This window comes from Syngnathus acus, chromosome 4, assembly GCF_901709675.1.
Source record: "Syngnathus acus chromosome 4, fSynAcu1.2, whole genome shotgun sequence".
Classification (NCBI taxonomy): domain Eukaryota; kingdom Metazoa; phylum Chordata; class Actinopteri; order Syngnathiformes; family Syngnathidae; genus Syngnathus; species Syngnathus acus.
In genome coordinates, this window is record NC_051090.1 from 2,775,845 (window position 1) to 2,790,360 (window position 14,516).

The 14,516-nt window shown below is 43.5% G+C and overlaps 1 protein-coding gene and 1 long non-coding RNA gene across 2 annotated transcripts in view; both read right to left on the reverse strand.

The window, feature by feature from the left end:
• Nucleotides 1–361: 361 nt before the first annotated feature.
• Nucleotides 362–8,065, reverse strand: LOC119122295. Its single transcript, XR_005097829.1, has 3 exons — nucleotides 7,898–8,065; nucleotides 2,918–2,950; nucleotides 362–1,046 (listed from the first exon to the last, which is right to left on the reverse strand). It is a non-coding gene; the product is annotated as an uncharacterized LOC119122295 (long non-coding RNA).
• An 849-nt stretch (nucleotides 8,066–8,914) lies between these two features.
• The window catches only part of LOC119122293 (LIM domain containing preferred translocation partner in lipoma), a 63,422-nt gene continuing 57,820 nt past the window's right edge, over nucleotides 8,915–14,516 (reverse strand). The window contains exons 11-13 of the mRNA XM_037250624.1: nucleotides 10,936–11,114; nucleotides 10,720–10,840; nucleotides 8,915–10,612 (exon numbers count right to left, since the gene is read on the reverse strand). Coding sequence (XP_037106519.1) covers nucleotides 10,484–10,612; nucleotides 10,720–10,840; nucleotides 10,936–11,114 — 429 coding nt within the window. The 3' untranslated portion in view covers nucleotides 8,915–10,483. The remainder of the gene's footprint in view (nucleotides 10,613–10,719; nucleotides 10,841–10,935; nucleotides 11,115–14,516) is intronic.

Below are 14,516 nucleotides of genomic sequence, written 5' to 3' on the forward strand. Positions count from 1 at the left end.
GTTTTTTGCGAGAAATAATAGATTTTTCAGTCACGTTTAAACAACTAAATATCATGCAAGTTTAAATAAATTGTAACATTCTTGTAAAAACGTTAGTAACACGTATTGGGCAATCTAAAAAGTAAGGTATTCACTTTTAATTACATACTGAATGGTCACACAAGCGTAAAAATAAGTTAAGCACTCTTAATAACATTCTTAACTATGTTTAACTGAAAATATAAGTTAACTTCATTCTTTCTCAACATTGTTATGGGGCACCGAGTGTAAAAAAAGTATGTTATGCACTGTTTACATTCAACTAAATGTCACCGTGTAGCCAAAAAAAAAATACAACACTTGTAGAGTTCATCCAAAGATGCTCTGTGAACTGAAATCTCGACACGGCACGCCGACTTTTGCCTCCTCTGTGGTAGCAAACATGTCCGAGTCGTGAGCCACATGGTTGTTGACGGACGGAAGTAATTCAATTAGGTTCCCGCCATGTTTGTTTACCCGCATGGAGGCTCGGTGGCGAGTTAGTGACACGGTGCGGGGGCGGGCCGGTTTAGCAGATGTTTTGCGTAGACCCCTTTGACCCTTCCAAACTTCCCATCGTCTGCGTGTGTGTTTGCAGCTCGCTGGGGCGTAGGCAGACACGGTAGCTTTTTTAGTTGTGGAAATAATGCAGAGACATGAGTGGCGGTTGCGTGGGGGCGGCGGTGAGGCTTCATTAGCTTTGCAGAAGCTTGTTGAGCTGGAAATAAAACCCAAAACATTCAACAACAACAACAACAAAAAAACATAAAAGCTTCTCTGCAGATGACTCACGCGATGTAGAAAGGACTAACTTTTTACCCATGGCTGAGCCCACTTGAATTCTGTTGCTAACCAAAACAGCAGCACCTACTAAAGCAGGTAAACAGTCCAACATTCTCAACGCATTCAAGAAGATGATCTTATGTTACGGGCTTATTTTAGGATTGTAATATTTATCAGTCTTGGCTGGCTGGGAGGCCTCACGTGGTTTGACTATCTGCGGCGTCCATTTTGAAGTGGAGGCTGACCTGGTAATTAAAGCAAGTTCACTGCATGGTTTCCAGGCCCTTGTACACATCCCAACTTTGTCGCATCACAGACAGTAACAACAACAACAACAAATCAGACCGCTAAAGTCTTTATTTAAATGTTGATGGCGTCCCCCAGGCGGAAAAAGGCTGCTTTTTAAAAAGTAAGCACTTGCGTAATAATAGATGGCGTTGCAGGGGGATGTGATGTGCAGTTCAAGACCAGCCTTTGCCCCAAACTTTGTTCCCCCTGTGGCGTTAAAGAAAAGAAAAAAAAGATCCTCCCTGCTGCTTTCCACATGGAGGCGATGATGCAACCACTAAGTGGCAGTGTAATTCCAGTCATGGTGAAGGCAGGCTGCACCTCACGTGTAATGTTTCAACATGCTTATTGTGTAATGTGGGCTGAAGTGTCAAATGAGGGCATATTGACCAAATACTATCTGGAAAAGCATCACGAGGACCTTTCGTTTCAAACGTGACTACTTTTGTGCAAATGAATCTATGACTCAAATTTGACCTTGTTAATTTGACTCCATGTGAGGCCTTGCAAACTGATTTATGACCCTTGATTTTTAACATTTTAATTTGACCTGGGGCATGAGTCTTATTGACAAAACATATCTGAAAAATCTTTCATAGAGACCATAGATTTCACCAATGAGTCCATGTTTTCGTATTAATAACATATCTGGAAAGATCTTTAATTTAAGGCGTGACTCCATGTGGTACCTATTAAATTAACTTATGACTCCCAGAACTTGTTAAAGTTAGCCCTAGAGGTGCATTTTTTGGGGGGTTACTAAATCGTAATAAGACGGCTGGATTAAAGATCTGAAAAGCCCTCATCAAAAACTTTGGGGGGGGAAAAAATGGTTGATAAATACAATTTCGTCACTTGGCACCTTCAATTCATCGTCTCTGCTCAGGCTTTTAGGACTCACAAATCAAAAGCAGCAATTTCTAGGCCACTTTTCCTTGCCAGTCACTCTGCACTCAAGGCTGCAGTGCAAAACATTTCACTTTATGGTGAATACTGTGTGTGTGGCGAGGGTGCTTCCTGCTGGGTATCCACAGCGACACAAGAGGCCATATAGCAATCGAGAGACTTCACAAAGACAGATTACGCAAAAATGTCACATCGCTGACATGAGAAGCCGTGGTGTGCGTCCACGTTTCTCCAAAACCTATTGAAGGCGGGATACTGCTGCGCCATTCACACTTGAGTGCATTGCACAATCAAATAATTAGGTAACGTCACAAAGAACATTATTATCCCCTCACATAAATGCGAAGCATAATTTCCCTGCTAAAAGGATCCTAAATCCATTTACAACCAAGTGCTAAGAGTCTAACCTCAAATTCAAGGTAATGAGCAATTTCCAGACAAAGATGTAACAATGCCGTCGATCTGTGTTGTCAACATCATAACATAATTACAAAAGCTCATCTAATTTGACTCATTGCGGGGTCATAAACATCTTACCTAAGTTCTTTGTAGATAATTTATCAATTTGATAAGAAAATCAATAAACTAGGACTGACACAAATGAATCGCTGGAGAATCGAATATCCAATCGGTTATCAATTAATCTGGGAATCGTACAATGAAGTCGATTACTTTCAACAGTGTCTTAAATTTCAATTTTGTTTCTAAAAAACGGCCATAAACCAAATTTGTATTATGACATTGTCAATATGACTTAGTATAATTGCTTTTTTTTTTTTTTCTCTACCTTTTATTCAACCTGCAAGCTGCCATTTCTTGAGACCTCGCTCGCCCATTCACTAACTGCAGATGATAAATACTAAGAGAATTTTCCTGGAAATCCTCCTCGGCACCTGCCAGAAGAGCCACTGCTGCAATTCACCTTCAAAAGAGTGTCGAGGTTGAGCTGAGGCGACTGAAAGAAAAAAAAAAAAAAACTGTAAATTTAGGATGCCGGTGCCAGGGGTGAAGCGAGCATTCAGGTAGTCATCCAAACAAGCAAACAAACAAACAAACAAACAAACAAACAAACAGCAACGTGGACGGGGTGGAGGAGGAATGTGCCAGTTCAAAGATTTGTCATGCAATGCCTGCAGGGAGACAGTGCATTTTCTGCTCGGCCTCCAAATCACTTTCTGCTCTGCCGAGCCAGCGCACAGCCTCGTGTGTGATGTATCCAGCCTGATTGCTCCCACGTCATCATTAACAGTGATTTAGGGGGAAAAAAAATAAAAGACAAAAAAACGGCCTTCCACCTGTGTGTGTCTGTGTGTCATGAATGACCAAAGTCCATGTGAAATATGGTACCATTATGGCTGTATTGAAAAGAAACATTTTTTAGACCTTAAAAAAAAAAAAAAACATTTCTTTCAATGCCAGCCATTTTCAAAAAAAGAGAACCTCTTGAGTGCCCGCCAATTTAGAGCATTCTGACAAATCCTTCAAGGCTCACAGAAGATTGTGTTTTATAACTTGACACAAAAACATTTAAAAAATATTTTTTGAAAATAATCAGCACACACAACTATTTGAAAAGGAAGGAAATTAGTTAAGGCTCACTTGAAAATGACCAAACGTAAAAAAAAATCCCGCTTTCCCTAACCTGATGCGAGGATTCGGATTTTAAAATGGGAAAAAAAGTTTATTTCCACCTTTATTTGCCTTGCTAGCGTTAGCGTAGCTTGTTTGGCGGGGGAAAAAGCACGTTCGGCGGCTACTAAGAATAGCTTGGCTGACCCACTTTTTCAATTGGGCTGAGTGTTATTGTGCAAAAAGAGAGATCACAGCAGACTGTGCAAGTCGACTTTGTTGACTCTGTGGATTATTTCTAGACCTTCTGTTTATTTTTGTTGTGCGAGGTGGCGGAGATCATGAATAACTGCCGAGGAACCTTAGCATTACCGTAACGATACGACAAATCTCCATTGTGAGCATGACCAAGTGGAGTGCTGTGTTGTTGTTGTTTTTTTTCACTCTTGTGTTTAATTTCTAGTCGGTCCCTTAATGCAAAGTTGAGGTTATTAGCATTAATACAACTGCCAGCTCAATGTTGACATGCTGTTGATGCGCTAACAGGTCGCAACGACAACCCATTTAGCAATTAATATTTGGACAAAAAAATGGTGAAGCAACACATGTAGACAGACATAGTGTTTAGCTTCTGCGAGTTTTAACTTCTGCCAATTTTCATGCTAGAATGTAACACACCAGATAACAATCATGCTAGCAGCAACAGAAGAGCTGTGTAAAAACCTGGACAACCTTCTTGACACCTTCCATCAAAGACAAGCTGTGCGGTTTTGAGGGTGGGGAGAAGAACGGAGGCATCGCTCCTATGGCAACGGAACATTGCTTAAATGAAAACAAGCGGCCTCTGAACCTCCACCTACGCTCACGCACACACTTGCGCGCGTGCACGCTAACTTTGTAGCTGATTGCCAAAGGCTGCACTTAAATAGGTCGCGCCTGGGAATCATTGTATTAAGCGCCGTAAATAGAAATAAACAGCAGAACAATAACGGCGCGTCGGCATCTTTGGGTTAGGGTTGGAGTGCCGTGCAACAAAAAAGATAAAGAGGAAAAGTCTCCGGGGAAGTGTCATTATTCTTTTATTCGTCTTTTTTATTATGAAAAGCGTCAAAAAAGCCAATTATGAGCAGACAGACGAGGGCGTGATAACATTGTTAGCTAAATGAACCCTTGTGAATGAGGCAGATAAGCACAGGACACTCCACTTAACGCACGTCAATGACCTTTTGTGACGAGTGGCTGATTAAAGGGAATGAAAGGAAGCGAGCGGTAAAAGACAGCAAGTCAATCGGCGGGCGGGCTGCTGGCGCACGTGCAGGAACTTGGACCCTCCTCTTCATATCTGTGCTTTGATTGACATTTGACTTTTAAAATGAACCTACGAGTCAGATCATTTGTAAAATCGCTGTTGGTTCTTGCCTTCAAGTCAGTCACAGGTTTGTAACTAGGTAACTGTAGCCAGGCAATTATAACAAAGTAATGTAAAGCAATAATCTTCATTGTCTGGTGCAGCTTCGGGTTTTTTTTTTTTTCCTTTCCTTTAAAACGTCGGCGCAGATGGCTGGCAAGACGCGGCGAGGTAAAAATAAAAAGCCTGTGCGTGCGGCTTGAGAGCTCCTGAATGCCATCTCCCCGTCATCCTATTTATCCATGTGCTCATCATCCTTTTCATCCATCAACTCGTCATCCTTTATCTCCTTCGGGATGGCCGCCCGGGGGAGGCCGAAAACTCATCATACATAGGTCGCCAAAATCAAATAACGCACAATTGCGGTGGATTTGATTGACACCCACTTGCGCTTTTACCAAGTACTTCGGGAAACGTTTGCCTATTCAGCATTTCTTCATATTGAGAAACAATCCTTGTTTCCAGGCACTTCCTTTTTAGTACTTCCTGTCCGTGTCACCTCATTTGCATACACCTGCTTCCTAGGGCGGAAGATTTCTGGCGTTGTCGTCCTCCCGTGTCAAGTCAAAAGCTTCCGCATAAAAGAGTTGACAACTACACGCTACGGCACGTGACTATTTCCACCGCTTTGCTTCTTTCCGTGCCGGCTCGCCATCGTCCTTGACGTTCTTAATTCTTAATGGTTTCTTCAAATGCAAGCGGGTATCACTCACATTTCCCGCCCTAGGTGCAACATCCCGAGGTGTAAATCCGAGGCTAACCCGCAATTTAAGCTCCCGCAGGCGTTCCGCGTCTGGATATGCGTGCAAATGTGTGCGCGTGGTACCAGTACCGGCGTGCCGCGTAAAAAGCCCAACCGCAGACAACATCTGCAAAACGACTTCCAGCGTGTACGTCGTGAATCATTGACGAGAGGCGCGGAAGGAAAACACGCGTGGACGGCGAGCACCGAAGAGGCTATTGCTAAGAACACGGAGAGTGCGGTTCATCTCAGAAAGGGGGATTAAACTTTAAAAGATGATGAGTTATGGAGAGGGAAGGCATTTAATCGAGGGTAACGACTTTCACGCAGAGTATCGTGAGACATCTTCCAGTCAGCGTCTTCACAACGACTGTTGACGTTTTTGGTTCATGCGTACTTTCAATTGGAACGGCAACTCACGTTGTCGGCCATATTTGAACAATAGGTGCAAATTGAATCATTATTATTAAGTGCGTTTTTTAAAAAATCAATTTTCCTCCCCTGGCGCAGCATGTTGATGATAAAACATTTGTTCACAATGTGGCCGTATCTGATGTTGCGTTAATCCAGTGCACAGTCTAAAGTCAATGATAGTACACACAACCTGTGACATACAGCTGTTTACACACACACACACACACACACACACACACACACACACACACACACACACACACACACACACACACACACACACACACACACACACACACACACACACACACACACACACACACACACACACACACACACACACACACACACACACACACACACACACACACACACACACACACACGCACACACGCACGCACACACACGAACCTTGCACTGCTAATCCAGCAAATCCCCCCCTAACGTGCGTGCACACACACACACGTATACGCACGCATACACACACGTACGTACACACACACACAAACTTCCTCTCCTCCCAAATCCCCTTAATCACAGCCGCTTGATCCCCGACAAAAAACAGCCCGCATAAATCAGCCGGGATAAGACAAGACCTCAGCCAGGGTGAGACGAGGGAACACTGTTTTGAAGGAACACGTCGAATGACATTTGGGCGTTTATCACCTAAGAATGTCAAAAGACAATTTGTGTAATTAATAAACACAGCAGTATACAGTAAAAAACTTAATCCGGTAGATTTCGGCTTGGACAACTAGCAAAAGCGCGACGAGGGAAGCTGTGAATAATGCATCGCTCTGGTCTTTGTTGTGTGTCCAAAGGAATCGTTTAAAAAAATAATAATAATAATAATTGTAGATCCGCTCGCAATCAAATAATTGTCTGCAAAGGGAATTAAAACAAAAATGAAAACTTTTGGCTGAAGGATGGTGGTTAATATCAAGAAACACAAATACATCTATTCCAATATCCTTGCGCTCATAAAAATCACAGACACATTATGGATGAAAAGAGTCAATTCAACGTCGTGTGGAGAAAATTGCTATTCATTCTGGGACTTGTATTAATATATACACACCACTAATAGACTCATTGACTTGAGTGTGCACATATTTACATTCAACACATCTCTGACAGTGCAGCTGCAGTTCAGAGTTCAGACCAATTATCATTAGCACAGTGAATCTGAATGAAAATCAAGGAACTTTTCAAAACACATTTGAAATGATATGAATCACCGACACGCTCAGGAAATTTTCTTCATGCTAATACTCAGCTAACGGTTGGAATAATAGCTAAATTAGCACTTAGATATAAGCTAATATGGAGGTGAGACGAGTATCAAGTAAAATGACAAAAATGTTGAGTAAAATGGTCGCTAATGCATAGTGGCTAGCGTCAAATAAAATACGGGGTAAAACATAGCTAAATCATGACTATAATATAAATCAAATGATCTATTTTGGATTCAAGAATCATTTATCGACCTGACCTTTGTCTGGCCTGCTCTCATTGAGTGCGATCCTCGTAGCACTTGGGTAGCGCTAGCGTCTGCTTGATATTCATGGCGGAAGCGTCGTGAGGATCTGGGATAAGTCCTCCGACTTTAGCGACTTACGGACGGGAGCGCTACGGAAAGGTAACGCGGTTCTCATGATTTAAGAAAGCTCTTTTGAGGCGGCACCTTGCAACCTCGAGGCTAAGAAAAGAAAAAGTCACTTTTCAACCTTTTCACTTTGGCACGGAATTTTTAAGAACAAAGAACACACCAGATTGAATGGAACAGCTGATTTCCTTGACAGCGAGTCACAGCTTCTCCTTGACTGCAATAATAGCTAGTTAACGCGTTAACATTCTTACAGTGATTAAAGTGAAAAATTTTTTTTTTGCAAGTTTAGAGTGTGTGACTGTGCAAACATAAGTGGATGACTTGTCGGGAAATGTGTTAGTGTGACATTGAGTGTCTTTGATTAGCCATTTAAGTCCTTGGCGACTAAGCAGGTTGCTGCTATTCTACAGCAGCACTGAACAATGACTCATTCTTTCAACCTCTTGCGAGTCACTTTTGACGCCATTTATGGCCTTGGGTTGACCACCTTGCGGCCCCTTCTGTTGCGACCCACACTTGCGGTCTCATTTTGTCCCCTTACAGGCTCCTTTTTAACATCTAGCTGGCCCCTTGCAGCCACCAAGTTAGCCTCTCACACTTCACTTCTCGATTTTTTTTCCCATGCAGCCACCCATCTACCTTTATTTTGCCCTTTTTCATCCCCCTTTTAAGCCCAGTGCATCTGAACAATATTTCCTATAGAATCATTCAGCATACGAGAAGACGTTTAAGCAAAGGGGGGGGGGGCAGAGAAAGGGAGATGAAGTCACGGAGGGATATTTATGCAGAGGAAGGGACTGTACGGAAGTGGGGGGGGAGGCGTGCACTGTGTTGGCCAGGGGGCGCATCACTCATCAATTTGTTTGTAAACAACAGATTTATGCGCAGTAAAGCGAGCGGAGAGCCGCCGGCGACTGAAGCACTGCACGCAAATGCATGAACAACGAGCTCAGCGCTTTTTGGCCTGCAGCCCGTCAAGCCAAGGAATACAGAAAAAAAAAAAAAAGAAAGGAAAAATGACCAGGAAATCTCCCGTTATTCCGGCACGGCAACACCTACTAAAACACATAGAGACACAACACAAGAAAAGTTAAATGCTAAGTTTGACAACAGTGAAAAAGCTAGCTTACTGAAAAAATGATAAGGCAAGCAAACGCCAACAACGACGACGACAGAGTGGGTGCTGTTGCATTATTTTATTATTACTGAAAAAAAATCGAACATACAGTATGGTTGTGTGTCAGGTGGCTATCTTGTTTGTTTACTTTGGTCACAAAGGGGCAAAGGCACTTTTATTGAAACAAAAAGACAGCAAGCTAACAACACAACAGCAAATAAAATGATCATTTACGTTAAATTTTAAAAAATATAATCGCTTTACGTTGTTTATTCTGTGCCAACCATTTAGCGCTAGCGTCATAAATTTAGACTACCTTAGCATAATAACAGGAAATGATAACGATCTGCAAGCGTGTCATACACTTGGGAATGCCCCCCAAAAAATATTTCTGAAAATTACAATTCTCTCTTAGCTATTTCTATGCTAATTAAGATGAGCACGATAGCGAGCAACGGTAAGACTGGACGAGAGTGTCGTACACTTGGTAGTTAAACTACAACGCTCCCCCAATTAGCTGTCTTCATGCTAATCTATACTAACGGCAGCTTCAAACTTGCTCCCAAAAAAATTCTGCTGGCTTGTTGTACACGTGAAATGTCTGCATCTTGTTGCGAAAATAGCCAAGCTCAGCATAAAGGAATCCGCAAGAGTGTCATATACTTGGGAATCGAACGAGAACGCTGTCTGTAAGCTATCTTGATGATCAAGTTAGGTTACGTGTAGCTTCTATTATGATGTAAAAAATAAATGGCCACCTTGCTTAGTATAAACGCTGGAAACGAAAAGTCGGACAAAATACTGACAACTGCACACACGGTTGGTAGCGTTAGGCGGCGGCGTACCGACAGTGTTAGAAAGATAACGATGAGAATGCGCTGCTCTGTACTCGTTAAAAAAAATATTCAACTCAGAAAATTTCTGATAAAGTGTCAATGCGACTGACATTAGCCATGTAAGTGGCAAATTTTCGATAACACAAGCGAAAACTTCATATTCTTTCTGCATAGGAGGGATAATTGCTCATAAAGGCTACAATGCCACGCTGTGAGTGTTAGCATGATTTGGATCTGTAAACAAGATAAAGAAAATGCTGGAATGGTCACAAATGGCAAATGTTCATGTCTATCAGCCGATTGACCTAGTTGAGTTTGTCTCACAGTTAGTTGTTTTTATGTTACGCTAGGCTAATGATAGCGTCAATCACAAAATGTCCACACTTGTCACTGAGTAAAGTAGCTTAGCATCAAAGCGATAAATGTTAAAAATTGTTGGGAATCGAAATCGATTCTATTCCCGGCGTAAATGTTTGGCTAATGGCTACTAGGCTAACATGCGCTTCAGAATATTTTAGGTAATTTTGTAATTTGAGTTTCTACTAAGCCGTGTTCGCAGCTAGTCACTGATTAGTCTAGCCTGGTGAGTCAAACTTAATTCATTTACCAGTTAGCCAAATTTATGCTGAGATGGACTAACCGTATTATATACCGTGATGCTCATCGTAAAACAATGTAGTAATAACTATAATACTTATCCAAGCGCGCAAGAAAAAACGTGTGTGCTATTGAGTCAAAGAAGGAAGCGGAGTTAAGCGAGCACGAAAAGAGCGGGAAAAAATAGTTCGGCTGCTCAGAGGTCAGTGGTGGCCTTGGCGGAGAGCGCCTGGATGCGTCCCGTGTTACAGTTCTTGCACAGGACGTGTCCATCCAGAGGGTAACAGCCCTGGTTGTCACCCTCGGAAAGCAGAGAGCCGCAGTCCTGTACCCATAACACATACGTTAGCATGCTAACACATGTTAGCTTAGCCTTATGCTAAGTTACCGCGTCGTGTGGTTTTAATGTAGTGTTTTGACGTTTGTACGTACCTCACAGCGGTAACAGTGGACGTGGAAGTCTCTGTCCAGAGCCACGATACGAACCGTCTCCTCCTGACCGGGAGCGGGCATGATTGGTTCAGAACACACACAGCAGCGGGGTGCAAACTTCCTGCTCAGCCACAACACCACACACGACAGAGACATTATTAGTCGTACTACAACTTTTGGACTGCCACTAGTATTTCAAGTTTAGTGATAAGTCACCTGTGGAAGTCGTGTATGCAGTGGATGTGATTGGAGGCGTCGACGGTGAAGGGCACGCCGTCCAAACTGCGCTTGCAGACCACGCAGGTGAAGCAGTGAGGGTGGTAGGCCTTTCCCGTGGCCCTCAAGATGCGCTCCATGATGGGCTTGCTGCACATGCTGCATGTCTCCAGCGTATTCTGCAAACACACACGCATACACGTAAGACCAGGCCTGGTTTTTAAAATAAATAAAATGCATAAACAAGGAACCTCCGAGGAATGATGACCCCAAAACGATTCTCACAAAAAACAACCATTAGATTGTGAACCCTGGAAAAAAAAATGTGCTTCTCAAAATTAGAAAGTTGCTCCTCCAAAACTGCTCCTGGTCATGTCAAGTCTGGTGAAGTTCTTTTTGCGTGGGGTGTCCTCACATTGCCTGGCAATGCTGCCGATGCCCTCGGAGCCACAGTGGAGCGCGAGAGGGGTGGTAAATATTTCCACTTTGTGATGACTGCAGGCTTTCTACCGCCAGAACTCTCGGGCAAGCAGCCCGTGGTGGAGGTAGCGGGGTGTGTGTGTCTGTGTGTGTATGCAGTATTGTCAAGAGGCTCAAAATGTATTCATTTCCATCATTTCAACGTGGAAAGACGACACACAGGTATGCCTGCATTGCCTTTTGCGCATTTCCTGGATCTGTTCTCCGCCGTGGCCGTTTTGCGTGCTCGACCGGGCTAAAGCGCACACGCTTGAGCTGCCTCCGAATTCCGCCAAAGCCCATCCTGCCGCCTCAGTGTTTCCAAACACGGTTGTGAGTGTGTGGCCAACACGGCGCAGAGTCACGCGCCGCCGGGCCCCGAGCGCCGGGACGAGGAGCGGTCGCCGGCGTGTGCGCTGACATTCTGCATCTGCATGCTAATGAGCGACCTAGCATAGCCTGCATGGGGGACGGAGGCTAGCTTGTCAGGTCACATGGTGTCACACCTTACTGGGGTCACCGAGGACACAGCATCTATTTGAAACTGAATGTATCGAAGATCTTGATGCAAAAATACAATTTATTTGTCAAACGACATTCAATTGAAATTGTTAAATTATTTAATTTGATCTACTAAAAAAAAATCTAATTTTTAGTCAATTAAAAATACTTCCATGGTGTAGCCAAAAAAACAAAGAAAATTTGAAAAAATCTAATTCAATTATATTTTTGTGATGTCTAAAACATATTTGCATATTGAACTTATGTACAAAAAATTGAAGAGAAAAATTGCTAATGGGCTACGAAAATTATTTGAACAGTTTTGACTTGAATCGTTTTCACATATACCTGCCGGCCGGCCGAATGTTATAGTTAGCGCAGAATTGGGTCGTGCGGTCACGGCATCTTGAGGCCCCGCAATCTGAGAGATGCCAGACTTTCATGTTTTGGACCGGCGGCGGCGCGGCCGCGTGGCTCGCGAGCGCTCCTGGAAAGGCTGGAAGAGTTCATGAAAAGCGAGACGCTCGTAGAAATCAACACGACTCCCGGGGCGGCGTTTGTGTGTAAACAATGTCCATGCTGCAGTCTCGCCGCGTGCAGGCTGGAAAAGGATAAAAAAGCTTTTTAATGAGCCGGATGCCGCGAGCCTGCCGGCTTTATTTACCTCGCAGGCGCCAAAGCAACGTGAGGAACGGTACTTGATCCGCATCCTTCCCTGCCTCTACTTGTGGGAATACCTTAGCCTTGTTTAGCTTAACTGGAGCATGTGATTTCACTTCCTGCTGCCTGACTACAGTACTCGCAAGACCCCCCTCCCCCAAATAAAAATGGATGCGATACTTGACAGTTGACACGTCGGTTGACGGGGCGGAGCCTGAACTTTTAAAACACCATGAAACAATTGAGTCGCTAATGTATTTCAAGCTTGGTGTACAACTCGGTACCTTAAAACCAATTTCACAGTAAAGTTCCCAAGATATTTTTCCCTGATGTCCTCAGCCCACTCACATCAGGGTTCACGTTTGAACCGGTGCCACTTGTTGCCAACCCTTTGCTGTTGAGTCCCGGGATGGCCTCCGTTGCGGGGGCTTCATATGCCCACCGCCACTAGAGGGCAACATACAAGCACTGCTGCAACGATGTATTGAAGCATACTGACTGACTCGATGCGCCTCCTCTCTCTCACATGCGTGTTTGCCCACAAGGCTAAACAAACGTCTCGGCAGTAAAGTGAATGTAGGTCACACACACACACACACACACACAAACGCACACTTTAAGTCAATTGTATGGAGACCCCCCCCCCCCACTTCCTGCAAAGCCCACAGTGTCTGCAGAGACTTGGCCCGGACGCTAAACGACGTCTGACAGCTTTTGGCGGACACGAGGAGCCGTGTTGGCAAAACACAGCGTGTAGCGGGGAAATTAAAATGGAGCAAGCATGTGTTTTGGTGACACTCAGGCCCGACGAGGCCATGCGTGCGTCGCGTCGACTTGGAACTGCTCCAGGATAATGTGGGTGGGGACTTCTGGAGGTGCTGCTGTTTTGGTTAGCAACTGGATTCAAAGGGCCTAATAATAATAATTTCAAAAATTATATTGGAACTGAAGGAAGGCCTAAATTGGAGCCATTTCAAGGTCATTGAGGTCATTTCTGTCCTGCTTCATGTTGTACTTCTTAACTACATTAGAAGCAAAGTAAAAATAAATGTGGTCGGACATAATGATGGCTTCTTAATGAGGCTGTCTAACATGGTTACCAAAATAAAACTAATTCAATGTTGTTCCGTGCGAAATGCTGCTGCACCCGCCCGCCAAATGTTTGGAATTATTGCTCGACTCCTCCGTGATTCATACGTCCCGACATTCAAGCTCGCTCTCTTCCTTTTTTTCCTTCTCCCCTTGCTGCCGCTGTGATGTTAAAACCGCTGGCGATTGCATAACGTGAAAACTTGCATCACCAATTTCCCGCAGTAAAATACTCGCGTAAAAAAAAAACACGAGAAGAAGAACTCCGCGTTTGCTTCTTGACACACTTGATGATGAGGCTGAGATCTGTGGTGATGCTGAAATGATTGACGGGGGAGAGGCTCCAATGAGAAGTGCCTTTTGGCCACTGTTTTATTTTATGACAAATTCCCCCAAACAGAATGTACACAAATGTTTGATTTGAATTAAGCATTGTACAATTGAATTATTAAATGTATTTCATCATTTATTATTAGAATATAATTTCCTAAAATATAAACGTAAAAGGTGGATCAAAAATTATTTTAATTATTTAATTTTATTACAAATAATTTGTGCAATTAAACCCTAATAAAATCCCTCACATCTGCAAACTTTTCCTTTAATTCTCCTGCTTTGACAAGCGGAGCGACTGGAATGATTGACACGTGACGGCGTCCAAACAGAGTGCCTGAAATGCTAACAATGATTGAAGGAACCCCTGCTGCCTCCATCTGCTTATTCGCCGTGATTTAAACATCCCGACATCTGCATCAGACTTTTTTTTCCCTTCGCCGTGATGTGAAAACCGCTCCGGATTGCATCACCAATTTCCCGCATATGATAACACAGCGGTGTTCCAAAGCGGGGGGAATAACTTCATCTCTCCTCCT